Source organism: Siphateles boraxobius, unplaced genomic scaffold (genome assembly GCF_051911475.1).
Source record: "Siphateles boraxobius isolate OS27281-9 unplaced genomic scaffold, OSU_SipBor_1 11, whole genome shotgun sequence".
NCBI lineage: Eukaryota > Metazoa > Chordata > Actinopteri > Cypriniformes > Leuciscidae > Siphateles > Siphateles boraxobius.
This window is the reverse complement of record NW_027508711.1, coordinates 7618452-7642473: the sequence shown is the minus strand read 5'-3', so window position 1 is coordinate 7642473 and position 24022 is coordinate 7618452. Positions and strand designations below refer to the sequence as shown.

Genomic DNA, 24022 nt, shown 5'->3' with positions numbered 1-24022 from the left:
ACATACATAATTTAACCCCAACCCTAACAGTTTAAGTGTGCTTGCATATTTATATCATTTAATAATACTACTTAATATAGCAGCAGAATAAATTGTATCTAATTGATGTGCATTAATTGGTATTTTTCTGAAGCTGACAATGGGAAACACCAAAACCACTGGAGTTAATTGATTTCTCTGGTCTGGTGGCAGAATCATGACAGACCCATGTTTTGTGTACAAGCACATGGCCTTTTGCTTGGGCCATGTGCTTGTGTTGTCTCGTTACTTAACCCCGCCCCCTTGTTATCCTCGTCTTGTCATTATTGTCTAGTCAGTTTCACCTGTCCTCGTCATTAGTGTTCCCTATATAATCCCCTTGTGTTTGCTGTCCTGTGTCGGTTCATTGTGTCAAACAATGTGTGTATCATTCTCCGTGCTTATCTGTATTACCTGTGAGTACTTTGTGGAAGGTCGTGTCGTTGTGAACATTTTATTAGTAGTATAGTTTGTTTTCGTACTAGTGATGGCGAGATGAAGCTTCATAAAGCATTGAAGCGTTCCATCCAATTGGTTCACTCATGTGCCGAAGCTTCATGCTGCTTCATTTGCTCAATTGTGCCATCAAGTGGACAATAAATGTAAAACGTGCAGTGTGATTATAAAGACATAATATGGTTCCATCGCAAAAAAAAAGAAGCTTAAAATAGATCGCTAACAAACTCGCAAAGTCCCAAGTCCACAAAATGTGAGGGGGAATCCTTTGCATTTTGCTGGCCCTTATATTTCAAATAGACCGCCAAACCACGAACCATCTTGAAGCAGTCACGCGGTACAGGCGGCTCGCGAGGCTTTAAACGTCACCACATGCGTCACCGACACAAGCCTCGATACGCGCTTCACAGAAATCATACCGGATTACTCGACACACGCTTCGAAGCCTCGATACGGGAGGACACATCACTATTTCGTACAGTCTTAGTCTAGTCTTGTCAGTCTAAGTTTCCCTGTCCTGTCCGTATTTTGCCCCCTCGTGGGTTTTGTTTTCTTGTTTGTTACCAATAAACCTTGTGTTCATCGCACTCTGTCTGCATTTGGGTTCACCTCCGGCATCCACATAACAATTAAATGTCAGTAGATTTTTAGAAGGCATTTAGAAATATTGTTCTGTCTTGAGGTACTTGAAAAAGGCTAATATATTCTGATTTATGAAGAATAGGGCTGCATGCATTTGGATCAGCAAAAAAAAAGGTGCAATTTGGGAGTGGCAAATGTGACTTTGCTTTCCATTTATTGCTTAATGCACTTAAATACCACAGCAAAACTACTAGCTTAACTGATAAAGTTCAAACATTATTAAAAGAAACAACAGTCAGTAAAAAAGACCAAATACGCTAATTACAGGCATAGATATACAAATAACAAAGTTACAAATAAAAGTCTAACTGTAGTGTATTCTAGAACAGACATGTACCAATTAGGCCTAAATATAAAATAACACTGTAAAAGTTAAATCTAGATTAATCTTTGTTAAAGCTGTGTTTTGTTGTTTGATTAACATTAATGACTTATACAGCAGCAGGCATTATTAGGTTGCTGTCACTTTAAGACCGAATTCACAGATCCAATATAATGACGCATAACACATCTGATTTCTTTCTCAACTTTTACGTTCACTTAAGACATACGTGACAGTGTTTATGAAAATATTTACAGAGACTGGTATTTTGAAATAATTTTTTGTGTGTGTCCGTTCAAGCGCATGAAGATTCAAAAGAGGAATCAATGTGCTATTTGCCGGCCTCATCTGAAATGCGTCTCTCTCGGTGTGTGCACGCTTCAAATGTGTGCGGCTGTGCGCACAACTAACAGTGCACTAGAGTACCAAAATGATGGTGAAATTTAGCATTTAATCCATGAAACACATGCCTGCCGAATAGGGGTGTAACGATACATCGTTATGTTGAGATATCGCAATATAAAAGTGTGACGATATGTATTTGTAGCATTGTTCAAGGCTCATGGAAGGAGGAGGTGGGAAATGGCAAACGTACATCAAACTTTAATCATAAAATAAAAAAAACACAAAATGAAAGTAAAGAGCAGCAGCCCCTCATGGACGACTGCCGCACAAACGTAGACAAAACACAACATAAAGTCCATTCCTGGTCATCTCTCGTCTCATTTCTCGACAGCAGCACTGTCGTCACTCCTCCTTTTATCCTTTCGGATCTCTTTATGTGAGATTTGCGCCGCGCATTAGCAATAGTGCCATCAGCCTTGCTCTGTTCCCATGGCTCTTGGGGCTGCCCTGCTTGCCACAGTATTGTTGATGTAAATTATATGATTGGCGATTTAGAGTTAGTTTTATCCAAGGCTCAGCTTACAGTATTTATAAGGTATAATTCACCCAAAAATGTAAATTCTGAGATGTACTCACCCTCATGTTGTTTCAAGATATTTTTTACGGAACTTTAAAGTCTGTTCCTCTAAAACTTAAAAAGACCCAAATCATGAAGGCATCATTAAAATAATCAATCGTGTGGTCTAATCCAAATCCAGTTCTTCTGAAGAGACACGATGGCTTTATATGATGAACAGATTTACAACGACGCACATAATGTAGTAGACTTAACGGACGTTCAAATGGTTGTGTGACGTGTGAAATCAACACAAGAGTGAGTAGGCCTAAATGCAGACTTTACATTTTTGGATGAATTAACCGTTTTCAGTTTGGGTATAGTCATTTTTACATGCTTTCTTTCCATTAGAACTGTGATTGATTGCATCGATCATCTGAAGCACTGGACCGGCACTCCTCAAAGTGAAAGCGCAAACATAATATCACATTTAGTTTTAGTAGTATGATTATTCAAAGCGTTTTAGATAGTTTATTCTTATATGTATAGTGCATTAATAGTGGGAGAGGCAGGATATAGCGAGCAGCCAAGCACAGAGAGAGTCTGTGTGTGTTTGGCTTGTCTGTGTAAAATTCAACGAGGAAAAAAAGGAAAGTGTACAGTTTCAGTGACATTACTACATAAAACTATATAACGTTGAATATAAAGTTTAATGATGCAATGGGAGAATATTTCTGGGGCCTGATAATAATACAATAGTAATAATATTATTTTAATAATAAAGTAATAATAATAAAAAATAATTCTCTTCTTTATTTTGGCTTAAAATATCGCAATAGTTTCGTATCATGACATGCATCGCATCGTGACATGAGTGTATCGTTACACCCCAGTGCCGAACCGTACAGCCTGGTCCGTACATACTGTACATCAGGTGTTTTAGGAACTGTTCCTGGTTCCGGCTGACCTAATTTATGCAGCCTTATAATCATTTAACTGATTTGAATAATAAGAATGTGTAGTGTTCTATGTGTATGCCAGGTTGAAGAGATGTGTTTTTAATCTAGATTTAAACTGACAGAGTGTGTCTGCTTCCCGGACAATGTTAGGAAGACTGTTCCAAAGTTTAGGTGCTAAATAGTAGCATACTTCCTGGTTCTAGTAAGAACTCTAGCTGTTGTGTTTTGGACCAGCTGTAGTTTAAGCGTGCAGGGCAACCAGCCATAATAGCATTACAATAATCTAGCCTTAATGTCATGAACGCATTAACTAATTGTTCTGCATTTGTCATTGAGAGCATATGACGTAATTTATATATATATATTTTTTTAAGATGAAAAATGCTGTTTTACAGATACTAGACACGTGACTTTCAAATTAAAGATTGGTATCAAAGAGCACACCCGCTTTCCTAACCGAAGACTTGACAGAGCAGCCATCAAGTGTTAGACAGTATTCTAAGTTATTACGTCAGGAAGTTTTTTGTCCAATAATTAAAATCTCTGTTTTTTCAGAATTGAGTTGTAGGAAATTACTAGTCATCCAGTTTTTTTATATCAGCTATGCATTCCATTAATTTTGTGAATTGGTAAGTTGCATCAGGGCGTGAAGAAATATAGAGCTAAGTATCGTCAGCATAACAGTGAAAACTAATGCCACGCTTCCTAATGATATCTCCTAAGCGTAGCATGTACAGAGTGAACAGCAGCGGTCCCAGTACTGAGCCTTGTGGTACACCATACTGAACTTTTGATTGATAAGACATCTCTTCATTTACTGCTAGAAACTGGTAATGGTCAGATAAGTATGATTTAAACCATGCTAATGCAATTCCACTAATGCCATCATAAATTTCGAGTCTATTTAAAAGAATGTTGTGGTCAATAGTATCTAATGCAGCACTAAGATTGAGGAGCACTGATAGAGAGATACAACCACGATCGGATCATTAAGAGCAAATCATTAAACCATTTGTGACTCTAATGAGAGCTGTCTCAGTACTATGGTACGGTCTAAATCCTGACTGAAAATTCTCGCAGATACCATTTCTTTCTAGAAAGGAACATAGTTGTGAAGATACTGCCTTTTCTAGTATCTTTGACAGAAAAGGTAGATTCGAGATCGGCTTGTAATTGACTAATTCTGTAGGATCAAGTTGCGTTTTTTAATTAGCGGGTTAATCATACCCAGCTTAAAAGTTTTTGGTACGTATCCTAATGACAATGATGAATTAATGATATTAAGAAGAGGATCTATGACCTCTGGAAACATGTATAGGTGTATGTCGGTATAGGGTCTAGCATACATGTTTTCGATTTAGATGATTTAACGAGTTTGGAAAATTCTTCCTCTCCTATAGCAATGAATGAATAGAATTTTTCCTCAAGGAGACTACAATGCACTGTCTGGTGCAATACTGCAGTAGACAGTTGCATAGTTATAATTTTCTCCCTGATATTATCAATCTTGTAAGTAAAGAAGTTCATAAAGTCATTACTGCTGTGCTGCTTGGAAACGTCTGGGATTGAAGCTTTATTTTTAGTTAATTTAGCCACTTTTTCAAGAAAATACCTAGGGTTTTGTTTATTTTCTTCTAATAGGTTTGAAAATAAGCATGTCTAGCATCTTTTAAGGCCTCTCTGTACGCAATCGTGCTCTCTTTCCATGAAATGCGAAAAAACTCTAGTTTTGTTTTCTTCCAGTTGCGCTCCATTTTTCTGGCTGCTATCTTAAGGGCCTGAGTGTGCTCGTTGTACCGTGGCGTTGAACTATTTCCTATAATCTTCTTTAAGCGAAAAAGGAGCAACTGTGTCTAAAGTGCTGGAAAAGAGAGCATCAAAAGTTGCAATATCGAGTTCTTCTAAGCTATCTGGGATGCTGAGGAGATTAAACTGATCAGGAATATTATTAATAAAGAAATTTTTAGTGGCAGAAGTGATAGGTCTAACATATTTGTAACACGGAGTCGACTTTGCAGCCTTGGCTAAAAAAGTTTACACAAGACTAGATAGTGATCAGAGATGTCATCGCTCTGCTGCAGAATTTCAACGGCATCCACATTGATTCCATGTGATAATATTAGATCTAGAGTATGATTATGACAATGAGTAGGTCCTCAGGGCCGCATTAAGAGCTCACTGGGCCCCGGGGCTATGAGTTACTGCAGGGCCCCCCCACCACTTTAGGTCACCAACTACAGAGAGAGAGAGAGAAAAACCCCCAGATACATTGTATAAAGTAATCAAATATACAATACATAGTTTTCACTATAAATTCAACAATCATTCTTATTTATTTTACAAAAGTGATTCAGTCAAGGGCAGTAAATTACTTTCCTTCTGATGTTTGTTTAACATTATTGACACAAATGACGACAGCAGCTTTATTAGCAGCTTCTGTCACTTTAAGACCTCAGGGTCGGAACTCAAATGCGCTGGGCAAAAACCCATCTCAAGTTCACCATGGTCTCAAAACTAGCATTTACTAAATTAATTCTCTCCCGCTGCTTACTGTGCCTGAGCAGTTTAAAATAATTTGTATCTAAACCACAATGGTTAAAAACGCGTTTAAATTATAAACTTACATCATGATGGCGCAGCAAAATTGACATATTTCTACCAGATATATTATCGCCAGCCCTTTAGGCGGATATAGAGTTTGATCAAACACAAAAAGCAATATCATAACAGGGAACTACACTAACATTTTCCACTGGTGGCACTTGCGCTACTAACTTTTTCAGTTACTAGCGCAAAACATGATTTGGTCGCACAAATTATTTATATAGTAAGCCGCTCTGGATAATAATGACCAATAGTGAAACTGTATTGCATACAGATGTGCTTTTTATTTTACTCTCCATCTTTTAAAACACATGCCTTCTTGTTTTCTTTAAAAATGGTTGGGATAGATTTACTGCAATAGAAAATACAGTAGCCTACACAATAAAGTGCTAAATTAATTTCTTTTGGATTTCACCATGCTATGGTTGGCACAGATGGGCAGACTTCTGAACTCTTAAGGAAAAGTAAAATAAATATAATATGTCATTGTGAAGCTTCAATGATTCGTGTTTGAATTGTTTTGACGCAGTTACAAATTTGGACAGTCCTGCAATTGAAGGCCCACAGAATTTACAGTAGGGCTGCACGATATTGGTAAAAAAATGACATTGCGATATTTGATTTTTCTGCGATATATATTGCGATATAAAAACAATTTCACCAGATGACTTGAATAGCTCTACTTGGAAAGAATGAATCATTCTAGAATGACTCTTGAGTTCAGTGTTGGACAGATCAGTTGTTATTTTAACCATTCATTAAAGTGAATCGGTTCAAAGGAGTCAGTTCGCGAATCGGACGTGTCATTAACGGACCACGGCACACGTTGTGTGATTATCCAGGCAGTTTAGGACATCGCACAAGATTTGTCTCAACACAGAAAACATTTCATCACCAGATAGATTTTTTGTTTTGTTTATTGAAAGAGTGGTTTTATGCCATCTGAATGTGTGGAAAGCTTTTCAGAGAAGATGAGGCAACGTTATTTTAGCACAATTCACAACCAGTGGTAGTTCAGAAAAAAAAAACTTCGGTCTTCCGACCTTTTACCATCGTGTATTCTCAAAGATATTCAGTCAACTCAATTCATTATTATGAGCGAGGGAGGGAGGGAGAGAGAGCACGCGCGCGACTGGGGCTTTCACTCTCTCTGCTCGTTCTCTCAGTTAAACAAGCGCGAATCCGCGAAGCCAACTTGATGTGTTGAATGCTCAGAGCGCGTTATAAAACGTATTCTTAAAATACACATTTCTGTTTTAATAAATGCTCATAGTAAATCATAGCATATTGCCTAAAACATTAGGTAGGTACAAAAATAATCAAACGGTGATACATTTGCGACCCATTAAAAATTAGGGTCGCAATGGCATTTCAAAAGGTCGCATATGCGACCATTTTGGTCGCAGTGTAGTTCCCTGTCATACATCCATCAAGTTAATAATCAAACTTACCGAAAATTGGTGGGGTCGATGATGACGCTGTGTCTTTATCTGCTCCAACATGTGCCCGGTGTTCTGACGATTTGTGCTGCCTTCTCAAAAAATGCTACCCAAGCGTGAATCGATCACAGAGAATGTCAATTCATTCTCTATTGTTTCCATAATGGTGTAAATCTCACAATATTATGACATCGTTATTTCATTTTAATCAGGGTAAGTGTATGGGGAGCATATTTAGATATTTTAAATGAACTAGCAATTATCACATTTGATATAACAAGTAAAAATGACATTATTATATGAAATACAATTATAATAAAATTCGAAGTTATGAGTACTGTATACTGTACTGTTTTTATTTTTAAAACGGCGTGAAAAGTAACAATTATTATCAAATATTCATCTTTGACCTGTCAAATTTTCCTACAAGTCTCCACAGCACGGATGCATAGATTTATGGGCGTGGTAAGCAGAAGAAACATGAGTCTGCACATGCGCATAACCAGTAAGTAGCACATCTCGATGGGTAGCATGAATCGTCAGAACCATGGTCAGAACACCGGCCCACTTGCTGTTCCACAACTTCTCCGTGATCATCAGCTTTATATTTTTTTATATTAGTAAAATAACCAGATAGCTTGGGGATTTTACTGAGCAGCTTATGTTTCCTCTGCTGTTTAGCTTTTTTTGTTAAATCCTTTTTTGAGCCCCACTCAAACATGTTTTTTAAAGATGAAATTTTGTAGCTATGCTATCGAAGACGAAGATAATGCGTGACAATTTTAAGATTAGTCTAGAATGAAGTGAAGAGTGGGGGCGATTGATTGGTTGATGCGTATATTCTAATAAGGCGCAGGCAGCCATCATCTGATAGGCCTACGTGCAGCAGCAGGTCGGTCGTTCACAAGTTAAATATAGAATAAATGTATTTGAGTGGTATATCAAATTAAAACGTGACGTTTCACTTCACCATGCCCTGCTGCCTTCGGGGGTTTGATTGACAGGCGACCTGACCAATCATAACGCCGAATACGCAATTTTTTCCGACAACAAAGCTGTCAGTAGATTAACGTCGGTGGACTTGAACTTGAAAAACGGTATTGTTTAAATTACTTAAATGACAATATTTGAAAGTTGAGACTTTGTTTCATATCAACAGTAAGCTGCTCTGAGCTCTCTCTTGTATGTCGGCGCGTAGTCACTCAGTGTAACGTTAGTCTTTGCCCCGCGATGTACTTTTCACTGCGTGAGTGAGAACATGATGTGCGTGACTCGTGAGGCCGGCTTGTCACAAAGTAACTAAAAAAGGCGGGTCTTTGCAAACGGTCACTATAATATTAATGATAATGATTCCATGATAATGCATGGAATATACAGCAAAGCGCCACTAAATAACAGGGATAAGTTGTGGGGGGTGTGGTAAGGCTTTGGCAATCAGATGGCTAGTAGTAGTCAATCTGCTCCACAGCCAATCACGGGCCCCCTCCTTGCTCGGGCCCCGGGGCTTTAGCCCCTCCTAGCCCTATTGTTAATGCGGCCGTGTAGGTCCTGACACGTGTTTTCTAACTCCAATAGAGTCAAGAATATCTTTAAATGCCATTTTCGTTATCAACATGTATATTAAAAATCACCAACAATTAGGACTTTATCTTAGTACAACTCTGTACAACTCTGTACTTAGTACAACTCTGATAGAAAATCAGCAAATTCTTTGATAAAGTCTGTATGGTGCCTTGGTTAAGGCTGGGTATTGTTCAAAATCTTTCGATCCGGTGCCAATTTCGATGCCTCAGTTTCGATACCGGTTCCTAGCGATACTTTTTTCGATAACAATTTTATGAAATCCATTTGAACAAGATTACATAACACATTATAATCCTCAGAAAAACTTTGGTTTTATTTTTCAGTTTGACTCATGCTTCTAGCCAGTGCAAAAAAGGAACAAAAAAAGCACAAAGGAACAAAAAAAATTTTATAAAGAGCTCATGCTCACCAAAGCTGAATTTTTTTTAATAAAAAATACAGTAAAACTTGTAATATTGTAAAATGGTATTACAATTTAAAATCTTATTTGAATATATTTCAAAATGTAATTTATTGAAATTAATTGAATTCAAAGCTGAATTTTCAAAATCATTACTTCAGTGTCACATGACCCTTCAGAAATATGAAAAACAGTTTGCTGCTTAATATTTTGGAAACTATGATACATTTTTTCATGATTCTTTGTTGAATAAAAAATTAAAAAGAACAGCATTTAATTAAAAACGAAATATTTTGTAACATTACACATGTTTTCATGTCACCTTTGATAACTTTAATGCATCCCATCCTATTCCTTCTGTCTAACCAACACATGTTTGAACGGCAGTGTACATTCAGTAGGTTATTATTTATTGCAATATAAACACTGTCAGAGTGATCAACAAGGTATCTCTTTATTTACCAGTTGAAGACAGAGCAACTTTTATGTTTACTCCGTGCATTGTCAAGGTCTTCATCATATTTGTCGTGATATACCGTTTTTTGCAGCAATTATTTTACCGCAAATACTGCATCGCACGCTGTTGGCATCGAGCCTGGAGAAATGTACCCATCCTTTTGATCGACTTTTTTATACATCTTTAAGGTATTATGTGTGTGCGCGAGTTTGTGTGTGTGCTCGCGTCTCATATAAGTATGCGCGTGGAGAGTTTGTGCTTGCACGCGCGCGTCTCATATGAGTAAGTGAGCGGAGAGTTCCGCACGTCTTGTGTGTTTAGAGTTTGCGTGTATGTGCATTTCATATGTATTTGTTTGAGCACTGACGTTGACGAGTTAACTCCTTAGGTATCGAAATCTGGAACCGAAAAACATGTCATTTTTCGATACTCGATAGTATCGAGGCAATTCGGTCAGTACCTTAAAAGTATCAAACTCGGTACCCAGCCCTAGCCCTGGTGGCCTGTATACAGTAGCCAGCACAAATCTCAAACGTGATTTATCATTTACACTAGATAGTGTTACTTTAAGCACCAACGCTTCAAAAGAATTATATTTAAAACAAGACTTCTCAGTAGTTCTGAAAGTGTTACTATAAATTACAGCAACACCTCCCCCTTTGCCTTTCAGACGAGGCTCATGTTTATAACAGTAATCTTGGGGGGTGGACTCATTTTAAGTAATGTAATCGTCTGGTTTTAGCCAGGTTTCTGTCAAACACAGAACATCTAGGTTATAATCTGTAATCATATCATTAACAATAAGTGCTTTTGATGTAAGCGAACGAATATTCAGCAACCCAAGCTTTATCATTTGTTCATTTGTATTATATTCATTATTAATTTGTATTATATCTGTTTATTATTTGTTGAACATCAATTACATTTTTACCCTCAAATGGGTTTAGGAGTTTTTTGTTAGTCCTAATTCAGGGAACAGACACAGTCTCTATATGATGATATCTAGTTGAAAGGGTCTCTATGTGATGGGATTTATCTGACCTCAGTGACGTGAGACAGCTAACAGACGGTCGGTTTAGCCAGTCTGTCTGCTTTCTGACCTGAGCCCCAATTTATGTTTGAGCTCTAAGACTATGTGCCATATTACTAGAGGGAAGAGCAGCACCATCCCAGGAGGGATGAATACCATCTCTTTTCAACAGATCAGGTCTGCCCCAAAAACTTTTTCAATTGTCTATGAATTCTATATTATTTTGCGGACACCACTTAGACAGCCAGCCATTGAATGAGGACAGTCTACTAAGTATCTCATCACTCCGGCGAACAGAAAGGGGGCCAGAGCAAATTACAGTGCCTGACATCGTACTTGTGAGTTCACACACCTCTTTAACATTCATTTTAGTGATCTCCGACTGGCGAAGTCGAACATCATTAGTGCTGACATGAATAATAATGTTAGAGCATTTACGATTAGCAATAGCCAGCACTTTTAAATTTGCTTTGATGTCAGGCGCTCTGGCTCCCGGCAAACATGTCACTATGGTGGCTGGTGTCTCTATTTTCACATTCCGTGTAATAGAATCGCCAATAACTAGGGCACATTCAACAGGATTCTCAGTGAGTGTTTCGCTGAGTGGGGAGAATCTATTCAATGTTGTAATCGGAACGGAAGAGCGGTGTCTTCCCAGACAGCAACATAGTATCAGCCCAGATCTGGCCCACATCTGGTACACCTGGAATCCACACAGCCCGGATCTGGGCAAACACTATGTTGCTGTCTGGGTTGTCCCGCGACTACAGCGTCTCACGGTCACCCAGTTCCCCTGCTGCACGGGCTCTACAGCCGGAACCGAACAATGTACATAGTTCACTAAGCTAGTCGCATCCAAAGCAGTATCTAAAGCCCTTGCACTCTAACTATCCTCAATTAAAGTTTGGATGCGTGTCTCTAGTTCTGAAATCTTCTCCGTCAGCCTGACTGTCTCCCTGCATTTATCACAAGTAAATCCTATATTGCTGACAGAGAAGGCTATACTATACATGTGACATGAAGTGCAAGTGACAATAACAGGAGAAGACATTACTCACCGTGTTTGTTAACTCATCCTATTCTTACCACAGTTATATGGATTCGTAAAAGGCGCGAGCAGGCTAGCGAGTTACTAGTTTGTTGTTCAGGCTAGCGAAATTACTAGCGTGTTGTGCTAGTGATAACGATTTAGATAGAAGCTAGCGATGTCAGATTAATGTGTAGTGATGAGTAAGGTGTAATTAGCAATATAAACAACACGGAATGATAGTAAATAAAGATTCAAAACGGAAAGCAATATGGAGCTTACAGATGCAATCCACTCAGCAGCAAGGCAGACAGGAGCAATCGATCAGTTGCTGAAGGGCACTTGCTGTCATTGCTGTAAGGCACCAGAAGAGTGAGTAGATCTGCATTTAAAACAAGTCAAGGTCAAGGGCACCAGAAGGGTGAGTAGAGGTGCATTTGAAACAAGTCAAAACAGGGATGGTGTCACTGCTGGTAAAAACACGGGAGGGAGGGAAATGAGACGAGACGGGTAGATTCAAGATTGTGGTGTTTGCGGTTTTGTAGATTTTAGGCAAGTACTTTCATTACGGATCTCGCATACTAATTGTTTTACATTTTATTGTAGATTTACTTTGTTAAAAGAATCTTGTACTTACTTGTCTCTAAGCCGGTATCGTTCGAGAAAAATAAGATTTGTTTAAGCAGGGGACTCTGATAGGCTGTGTTATGCCTGCTACAGACAGCGCGGTTCCGGCAATCTAATAAGATCATTACAAATCACACTGCACAACATGGATCTAATAAACTTGGGTACGACATGTATGTAGACTGTACGATGATGGTACCTATTGAATCGAAGGCTTCAACGCAAGTTAGTATAGAATAAAATGTCATCAGCATGTGGCAGTGGTAAAAAAATAGAGCAAGTCTGAAGCAAGTTGTCTGTTACCCTGATGGTGTTTTGTGTTTGTGTGTATGACCCTGTGCACCGCCTATATATGAGTATTGATGACCATGTTTTATGAACAGGGTGCTTACGCTGGTCTCTGATTTATGATGGCTTTCTATTGTGCCTCCTGTATTATTGTGGTGGTTATTGGTTCATTTTGGTAAAAAGGCAGTTTTTGGTAGTTAGTTTGTTGACATTATATCACTTAATTAAATATAGTTTTAAAAATACATGTCACCTATCCTGTAAAACTGCACATTGTCACAGTATTTTTTACAGTGAATGTCTGGCAACCACCGTTTTTAACATTGATGCTATTTAGAAATGTTCCTTGAGCAGCAAATCAGCATATTAGAATGATTTCTGAAGTATCATGTGACACTGACGACTGGATTAATGATGATGAAAATATAGAATATTACTTTTTTTTTACAGTTTTGTTGATACTTTGTGAGCATAAGAGTGTCCTTTTAAAAACATTTTAATAATCTTATCGACCCCAAACATTTGAATGGTGGTCATTCATATATATATATTTTTTTTTTAATTAAACACTCATTTTGTGAATTGCAGAATTACAATAGAATACAATAGAAAATTAAAAAGAATAATTTTAATTTCTCTTTTTTGTTGCTTATATATGAATATAAACTTTCTTCTGTGTAAAATACATATTGACACAGGGTCAGTCACGCGTGTTCTGATAACGTGCTGATGGCCTTTAGTGGAACAGCCTCTTGATGGTCTGCAGGTGCTACTGGACTGTTTTTCATGTATGAACAGCTGCGTTTTATATGTACTACCAGGGTCCGAAATTAACTTTTTGGCTCACCTGCCACAGGGACTGGTAGATGAAAAAATCCACCAGCCAAGCATATTTTTTACCGGTCAAAATAATAAACAGCCTTTTTGTGTCACATATACATTCATTTCAGTACATTTAATTGAGATAAGGTATTATGTTGAATGATTAAGAGTACATAGAAGTCAAAACAGAGCAACAAATAGTAAGACATGGACATGAGCATGGAACTAGTGCTCATAACAGTACATTTGAAGGTTTAGTAAGAGTATCACATACTTTACCGAAAGTAAAAAAATTACCGATTAATACTATCAGTTAAACGGTTTAAAAGTTAAAAAAAAATGTTTATATATATATATATATATCTTTTTTGTTTATTTGCTGCATGGTTAAAAAAAAACAGTAGGCTATATGGCCACATCATGTAGACATGTTACTTTTTAAAGTAAAAACTAGACAAGCTGTGGATTGAGGTAGGCTGGTATTTTTATTTGACGAAAAAAACGTCTGATGAAAAAAAAAAGTTTTTTCAAAGCTTATTCAAACTGATTCAGTGTTTTCTTTGTCATCTTAATTTGTTAATTATTTAAGTTAAAAAAATATATTTAGTGTAGGTCTATTTTAGGTGTGAAGGTTCACACACGCTTCTTGACACACACACGCACACACGCAAGGTCTCTCGCTCACTGTGGCGCGCTCGCTACACGGTTTGAAGCACAGTATGTGCGCGCTCTTTCTCGCTCGCTCTAGATTCCAGGAGGTTAAACTAATTTGCGGGCATCAGCGAGCCGCTATCAATATGCGGGAGACTCCCGGAACTTTCTAGAATGTCTGGAACATTCACCCGCCAGTGTGGCGGATAGCCTTTTGAGATTTACTCGCCAAACGGAAAATCCGCATTTGGCGCTTGGCGGGTGTTAATTTCGGACCCTGGTGTTAGGTACAACTGTCAGTGCTGAAACATGCACCATAACGCACTGTTCATTATAAACGTGGGATTATTAATTATATTGAGAACGTCGTAACGTTACATAAAAAAACATGCGGTAATACCGGGGACGCTTGTAACACTTTTTTCTTCAGTACCTAAAACTACCTCTTTTTTTAAGCTACACGTCTGAAACTTTTAGGCAAAGTACACATATTTTTCTACTACAAATGGCAAAAATTTAAATTTCTTCAAATATATCATAGACTTTGTGAGATGATCATGAATACAAGGTGGTCCTTTGTTACAACCTACCCCACTACTGGGGTAGGTTGTAACACATACTGGGGTAAGTTGTAACAGGTAGACAAAATGCACAATAAATAAGGGTACTCCAAGTCATATGCCACAACAACATTTTTATTTTAAATGAATGGCTGCAACAATAAAATATGTGTGAATATGGAGTGTATGTGCATATTTTGTGTGTTTGTGCATGTCTGCAGGGTCCGAAATTAACTTTTTGGCTCATCTGCCACGGGGACTGGTAGATGAAAAAATCCACCAGCCAAGCATATTTTTTACCGGTCAAAATAATAAACAGCCTTTTTGTGTCACATATACATTCATTTCAGTACATTTAATTGAGATAAGGTAATGTGTAATGAATAAGAGTACATAGAAGTCAAAACAGAACAACAAATAAGACATGGACATGAGCATGGAACTAGTGCTCATAACAGTACATTTGAAGGTTTAGTAAGAGTATCACATACTTTACCGAAAGTAAAAAAATTACCGATTAATACTATCAGTTAAACGGTTTAAAAGTTAAAAAAATTGTTTATATATATATATATATCTTTTTTGTTTATTTGCTGCATGGTTAAAAAAAACAGTAGGCTATATAGCCACATCATGTAGACATGTTACTTTTTAAAGTAAAAACTAGACAAGCTGTGGATTGAGGTAGGCTGCTATTTTTATTTGACGAAAAAAACGTAGTCTGATGGAAAAAAAAAGTTTATTCAAAGCTTCTTCAAACTGATTCAGTGTTTTCTTTTTGTCATCTTAATTTGTTAATTATTTAAGTTAAAAATATATATTTAGTGTAGGTCTATTTTAGGTGTGAAGGTTCACACACGCTTCTTGACACACACACGCACACACGCAAGGTCTCGCATTCTGCGGTGCGCGCGCTACATGGTTTGAAGCACAGTATGTGCGCGCTCTTTCTCGCTCGCTCTAGATTCCAGGAGGTTAAACTAATTTGCGGGCATCAGGGACCCGCTATCAATATGCGGGAGACTCCCGGAACTTTCTAGAATGTCTGGAACATTCACCCGCCAGTGTGGCGGATAGCCTTTTGAGAATTACTCGCCAAACGGAAAATACACCCGCATTTGGCGCTTGGCGGGTGTTAATTTCGGACCCTGTGTACTACTGATAATATTCCCACAATTTCTGAGCAATCATTATCTCACATCTATAAAAATGACATAATTGGATGTTCAAGTGTTATCCATGTTGCTTATTTAGATTTTTTTTTTTTAGGAAAGGTGTTATCTGCTGTATGCAAAACAAATAGGTTGATTTTTTTTCTTATAAAGGAATTAGCTCTGTAAATTAGGCATGGGTCATGATAATAATGTTGACGATTTATTTTTTATTTTTTTATGTTATAAAACCCTCTTGGAAAAGTCATGTCTCTACAGTCATCCCCTTTAAAACAACACTGCTAAAGCCATACATGCAAGCAGACGCCTTTGTACCATTGTGTACCATACTTTATATTAAGAATAATTAGCTTTAAACATAAGAACACATACTGTGAACTCCAGGGATGGAAATTAGCACCAGCCACCAGCCAAATGCGGGTGATTTTGTGTTGTGGCTGGCTTGCTTCACCTACCAGCCACCGCGGCGGGTAAATAAAAGTAGCATGCTGTTTCACCCGGACACTTTCAGAGTAGGCACACCTTCAAAAAAATGTGCCTTTATATCGTAGGTGTTAAGAGGTCTGCAGAGAAAACATCTCAGGAGACAGTGGACAAAGAGGCGAAGGTCAAAAAACGTTTTTTGTTTTTTTTTTGAGTGGGGAGGATGGGTGGAGGAATGTTTGTTTTTTGTTTAATCTGCCCTACTCATTTAATGAAATGTGTATCACTTCATGGTTTGTGTGTGTGTAAGAGAGAAAGAGAAAATGTCAGTATTTCCTTGAGACTTGAGACCCTATAAAATAAACGGCTTCAGTATTGTAGATCTTGTAGTATTAATTTTCACATGCAGTTACACATTGTCGGTTAAAAACAAGAGAGTAGCTGGTAAAAACGTTGAGTGGCTGGTAGATTTTGAAATCCAACAGCCACAGTGGCAAGTTGGACAAAAAAGTTAATTTCCATCCCTGGTGAACACCTGTGAAGAAGTATGTCTATCACGGACATATTAACCCAAAAATTATTGATTGTTTCCTTAAGAAACAGCACGTGAGCGCCCCTAGACGACAAAAGCAAATAGAACCCAATTTAGAATCGGCGATACTGTATACACTGGATGTGGTGCGGCACAACAAATTCCCGACAATTAACTGATGCCTTGTTCTATTTCTGACATACTTTTGCGCTACTTCTGACTAGTGTTGTCAAAAATATCGATATTTTGGTATCGAAACTGAAATATCTGAAACTGTTCCAATACTCCTTTTCTGCAGTATCGATACACCGATCGATACTCTCTTCTCTCAGACGGCGAATTGATAGTTTGACACGCACCCGCTTCCTCTCACTTGTCTCATTCGCTCTGGTTTTATAGTGCTTGTTTTGCGCATAATTTGTCATTCCCACAGGTTTCGCGCTCACACCAAAAGCATGCGCACCACTGATTTATATAAGTGGCGTGCACATAAAGCACATAAAGCCTCTCAAAAAGCTTCCACGTTCCAAATTGACTAATGCTCAAATACATACAAAATGATGTCAAAATGCCTGTCTTGGCGAGTATTCAGTTAGATACAGTCAGTTTTGTAAAGTAATAGTTTAGAGAAAACGCATGTTGTGTAAAAGTATATTTTGGCTTAAAGCTACAATATTTAAGATTTTTTCAATAAAATATCCAAAAATCACTTGCACAGTGCGATATAGGCCTATTTCTTGCAGTTGTTTACTTACAATATCCCAAAAGTTCCCGAAGATTTTTAATTTCAGAGAAATTCCCATTTTAAATAATGGCTCGTTCATGTTCACTTGTCGCCTGTCAATGATGTAATATCCGCGGTATCCCTGGTTTCCGATCGCACTGCCTTAGTAACCTTGGCGACAGACGTGGACAACTGCCTTAAGTCTAGCGGCACACTCACGCTGTTGTTGTATTGTTCAAACATTATGGACCATGGCAACCAGACTTTGGGACAAAAGGAGAACTAAAACAAGGATCAATATCAGCGTGGGGTTTTTTAAAATGCCGAGAGCTCCACGTCCATGACAAACTTCGACTTGACAGAGACGCCGCTCTTGCATGTACTTTATTAGACAGGTGAGCAAATGTACATAAAACTAATCAATGTTATACTCAACATGATGAAATGTTAGAAAATAATCATTCAGTATGTTATTGTAATGTTGATCTAGCTTACTGCTAGTCTCATACAGAGAAACTAACACATAGAATAACATTATAACTTTCAACGCACTCAAATGCAAATGTTTAGTGTGATAGTGTAGACCAAGTGAAACAGCGCTGCGTTATCTCACAAGTTTCATTCGTCTAATAAACTGACCTGTGCGAGTAGTAATTCTGCACTTGCGGGTAGTTCGGTAGAATGAGATGTCCTTATTCCTTTATATCCGTGGGACTCGCGTGTGGCGCTGATATCTGTCTCTCATTAGCAATCGCGACCTGCTTTATACCACAGTCATGTTAAAAACATCAATGTATTCACTCATCCATAAACATTATTAGATCCATCAGCATGACGACAAGTTCCATAATTCCGCTTATGCGTCATCAACCTAAGCCTTTGTTATCGTAAGAGGTTAGTGACCCCTAGCTGCGAAAAAAATGACATATTGTAGCTTTAAGCTCTTAAAAGTGACAGCAGCCTAATAAACCTGCTTCTGTCTATCGTGTTAATCAAAGAACAAAAGACAAAGAGAAAATCAATCCCTGCTCTTGACTGAACAACTTTTTTCTACTTTTAATCTGTATTTAATTTCTACAATGAAAACTATCCAGTTTTATTTTACATTTGATTACTTTAATTTCTGTAGTATGTCTTACCTTACCTGTAGTTTGTATTACTGTTAGGTTATCTGTATGGTGGTATATATGGCAGTTTTCCTCATGGTATCTAAAATACTTCTGATACGAAGAACGAATTGATTTCCAACGGTCACTTTGTCACTTCTAGTGTAGACAGCCTCAAGCTGTTGCGGCGCAATGCGACAACTGTCGTGTCCGGTGTAGACACTTTGTTAGTCATTCAGACCATTTAAAACTAGTGTAGCTGATTTAAAAAATATGTAGATTTTACCACCCCTAAAATTAACTCTGAGATCGTATCAGATTGGTCCTCATTTTCCATTCACCCATGTGAGCCATTACCTAATTAAACCAGTTCATAAAACCCCTTGTAAATTATGTCAAAAGATACCTTAACCTGTTTGGTCCCATTGATTATACTGTACAGATGATGTGAGACAAAATCTGATAATCAATATCGTTGCTTATGTGCTCAGGTTTGCATTTTAGCAAGTTTGCATTTGCAGTACACAGAACAAAATTAGTCAATGGATAAAAGTCTGGATGATAATAAAAATGTGTATTAGCTTAGAATTTATTGCGGCAACACTATCAACTATATTCTGTGATCAAAATGCATAGCAGACCTGTGTAGTAAATGCTGCACTAGAATAGACAACAAACAATGCTTTGCTAGTAATTTTCACTGTTTATACAAGTTTCACTGATAAGAGCGCTATTTGTGTTTTGATGGCCCTAGCGACCTGGACTGGTTTAAATACATTGTCATAGCACACTGTCACATGACGGGCAACCTAAATGTTTACACAGGCCTTGTGTTTCACCTTTGGTTTAGGATTTCATTAGCTCAGTCAGTCACAACAAGGGAAACTGGGTAGGACAAAGGGTGAGTGCGACCCATGGGAAAAGACCTATCCTTTCCCCTACCAAGGGCTCTCATGATTGCTATGATTACCAAAGGAAATTCCATCATCTTTCCTTTTTTACCATAAGATAGGACAGCCTCGATCGAACCCTGCTGTAGCACGCTGATATTCATCTAATAGTTTATTTATAAGCACTTATTGCAATTTCCTCACTTTTATTGTAGCTTCCTCCTATTGTATAGCTTTGTTTGAGATAATTACATGCCATAGTCCCTAGTCTCGTGTATTTATTTACACTAATTCAGATACAGTTTAATCTGTATAGAGACTGTCTAGATTTTATGGTTTCATCAGTTCATTTTTGGTTTAGCATAGGGCGTATCAACTTCTAAAATAGTTATGTTAGCCTTATTAATAGTCATTTGGCAGATTATTATTACTTGTAAAAGACTTGTGACTTTAAAAGATTAGTATGCACATATTATAATCCATTTCCATAGAGCTCTGAATCCAGCTTATGTGTGTTTACTCTGTCGGTTGATAAGGAGTCTTCTGTCCACTAGAGCACGTGTTCTGACTCCGCCCACCGTCTCCGTGTCTGCCTGTTTACTCGTGGAGCAGATGGATACACTAGAGATCCGAACTGAGAGTGACTACACAACAAGGAAAAATGTTTTTAAGGATGACTTGCTGAATTTGCTCTGAATACGTTTACCCGTTCAGTCACTCTAAAGCTCAGAAGAACCTAGTAGTTGTCGGTGTGTTTTAATCGTTTCTACAGCATGTGGTAGAAGGATGGAAAAGCTCTAGTGAGGGTTGCCTCACCACTGTCCGGCGTAAAGGATGACTTTAGGTGGTCTAGCGACTGCTTTATGCAGCTCCACAGAATGCCTGTCTGCACACGATGGAATACAAATACTGCTGCAGAGCGGCTTAATGTACCAGGACAACATCAACCGGTTGTAAGTTTGAACAAGATCAGCATATGTTTTGAAGTTTATGGAGAAGTCCTATTCTGTTTTCATCTCTTTTTTTTCTTATTTGTTCTTATTTATTTTTCACTTTCGTTTTATTTTGAGCATTTTGGAGTGTTTTTCTTTCTTCTTATTTGGTTTAATTTATCTTTTAACCTCTTTTTTTTGGAGTTCTTAAAATATTAATTTAATTTATTTTTTCTTTAAATTTAATTATTTCCTTATGAGTCTATGTTGTGATTTATTTTCTATATTTTTATTTAATGTTTGTTTTCTTTTTATTTCATATCCTTTTTATCTTTTCTTGTGAGCATTTCGGGGTCCTTTTCTTTTCTTTCTTTTTTTCTTCTTTGTTTTAATTTTATTTTAATAGCTTTTTTTCTTTTTTCTCTCATGCATAGATTCCAAAGTTCAGTTATATTACAATAGCATTCAGGACTCCAGACTAAAAATATTAATTTTGCGAGTGATATTTTTGCTGAGATCGTCACTGGCGACAATATAAATTGACATGTTATGGTTAAAAATTGCATGCCTTTTTACCTCCATGTTCTGTGATGATAGCCCATCACATCTTGTTGTGTTGACGTAATAAAATGAGATGACTCGCAGCAAAGTTGCAGTGGAAAAAAACCTCAGTGAGATTATCTTTTAATCTTTGCTGTTTTCTGTTACTGCCTGAACTTTACATTATTTGTAGCACAGCCGGTCATAATCACAGTAAGATTTGTACTTTATTGGCACCTTTTAGTAAACAATTAACAAAATTTCAGCTTTCAAATTCTGTCAATTCTATCATGAAATACAATAATAAATGTCGTTTTGGTGCTCTTTAATGTGGCCTGGCAGATCGCCCAATCAGCATTTCAACCTTGGAAAGAGCTTGTATTAAACAGCTTGAGGACAATCATGTCACGTAACGTCAAATTTACAACAGAAAAGCCATTCAATGCCCATAAACTTGATAGTCAGCTAGAAAAATAACTATTGAAAGGGGCATTTTGCTAAATATATGCACTATATCACATAATCCTTATATTTTTACATAACCTGTTGTCTGCATGAGAAAGAATGCAAGGAGCTAAAAATTATATTCAACACTACTCATATAGTTTCATGTGAAGCTGCCTTTCACCAAATTTACCTCTCAGATATTACTAATGAAGAAAAATAGATTGGGTGTGTGCAAGACATACCACAACGTTTTTAGTATGCATTAGGAGGCGGCCAAACTATACTCATTGGCCAAGTAATGCTGACAATTTTTATACTCTGTACTTACATTATTATACTTACAGATTCTGTGTAAAGAACAATTATTTTTAACTGTATGTAGTTCTCAAGTTGGAAAAGCAATTCAGTTCCTACTTTAAGTGAGTCTTAGTTCCCAGGACATCCACAAGATGGATGAAAATTATGATTTTGTAGAAGGAGGGCAGATGTGACAACAAATGACAAAATTAAAACACATTTATTCTTTTGGGGAACTTTGGGGAAAATTGGTGCCTATTTTTTCCCCTTATTTCCCTTAATACATTTTTTTGTCTGGAGCCCTGCCATTGAGCTCTTTATCGTTGCTGTCATGACTGAAAACTGTTGCTCCCTGTAATGAAGGATGTTTAGTTTATCTAACTAAATATGCATGTATTCGTGTCGCATGGCGATTGAGGCAGTCAAAACAAACAAAGTATAGTTTTACACCTTAACTCACTCCCACACCATCTTCCTGTCCTCAGTAAACAGGAAGTCCTTGCCGCGCACACGTTTTTATCATTATGCAGAAACAGAACGTTCGTTCCATTCAAGCATGCTGCAGACCACACAATCTCGTTAAGTGTGATACTATGGTACTGTACCGGTGCAGAAGCATAATCACATTTTAACAGTGATTTATATGTAAATTAAGCATCATTACAAAGTGTGATCTAAGATGTGGCCTTTTTTGTTTTTACTTATGCCGTACAACATTGACATCTTTTGAACCTTTTAAAGGGATAGTTCATACAAAAATGTATCTTCAGAAAAGTTGGACTAAACGGCTCAATTCATATGGATTAGCATTACGATCTGTTAATAAACTTTTTGAAGCATCAAAGTGGTAATAGCTGTCAATGGAGGGACAGAAAGCTCTGATTTCATCAAAAAGATCTTCATTTGTGTTTCTCAAGATGAATGAAAGTCGTACGGGTTTGGAAAGACATGAGGGTGAATAGTTAATGACAGAATTTTCATTTTTGAGTGAACTATCCCTTTAAAGCATTTATAATAAACAAACTCTCTCAGAAACATTCTTTTGATTATGCAGTCTCTCTTGATTCATATAAATCAATGGATCGAAATTGATTCAGAAATGTACGTGGAGAGTAACACCCATGCAGCTGGTTTCAATAATGACTCAAACTTGATGCTGTCAATAGAGACGTTGACGAAGTGTTCGGTTCAGCATTACACGTTTGTCATCTCTTCTTTCCGTCTTTCCCTTCCTTTTTCCTGCTGTAACACACAAACCACTGCTTGAATGAAACCATGTGTGTTATTATTTCAGTGTACGGTGCGAGGAGACAGTCGACCGTAGATTGAAGTGTGGTTGGACAGTTCTTGACCCCTGTAAAACTGCCACTTTATTTGTATGCTTCTCTGAGTTTGTTAGTTACTGTGGTGGGTATTTAGTGAATAGTTTGTACATTGTGCAAAATGTTTTCAAGAGTAGAAGGATTTTTGGGATTTAACTGGGAACTTCATTATTGAATCGACTCAGATTGCTCTCAATTGCAGGTTATTATGTCCAACTCGAGGGGGACATTAGAGAAATTTGTGTTTCTCAAACGTACTTTGTGACTTTAATCCCATCTGAATATGCCATGTCTGTTTTTCTCACACAACCTTTGTGAAAATTTCAGAGCAAATTCCCTACTGTTTTTTGGCAAACTCAATGGTCCTCTGAGAAATCGAATCCCGTCCGAATTACGAATGTCTGTGATTGCCGATATGGTATTATACTTTCCCCCTCTTTTTTTACCTACCTGAGCTACCATTTGTGCATCAATCTTCTGCATGCTTTCATTCCATTTCAACATGGTATCCAACGAAATAAAACTAATAAATTGATTTCTTAAGCTGCAACGACTGCCCATCTTAATATCAGTGTCAATTTCTTGTCAAGTCAAGTCATCCTCATTTATATAGCGCTTTTAACAATGTAGATTGTTTCAAAGCAGCTTTACAGAGATAAACATATAATTGAAGGTAACAGAGATTGGTTTAGTTTTATAGTGGTTCTTGAAAAAAAGAAATTCCAGCTAAAGTTAGTTTTGATTGATTCACTTCCGTCTAAATGATAGTTTGTTATTAAATTAGGGGCCGCTAATACGACACCGTTCTCTCTAAACAGACTTTAAACGCGAACCTGTGATAGACGCTGAT

At 37.4% G+C, this 24022-nt stretch overlaps 1 protein-coding gene across 5 annotated transcripts in view; it reads left to right on the top strand.

Moving 5' to 3' along the window:
• Positions 1-24022, top strand: part of ssh2b (slingshot protein phosphatase 2b) — a 51070-nt gene that overhangs the window by 6877 nt on the left and 20171 nt on the right. Inside the window, exon 1 of one of the 5 annotated variants that reach the window (XM_077195187.1) lies at positions 19929-20587. The exons of 3 other annotated variants lie outside the window; for them this stretch is intronic. In XM_077195187.1, the coding sequence (XP_077051302.1) occupies positions 20469-20587 (119 nt within the window). In that variant the 5' untranslated portion in view covers positions 19929-20468. Of the gene's footprint in view, positions 1-19928; positions 20588-24022 lie in introns of those variants that run through there. One more of the 5 variants, XM_077195219.1, reaches the window with a different exon arrangement.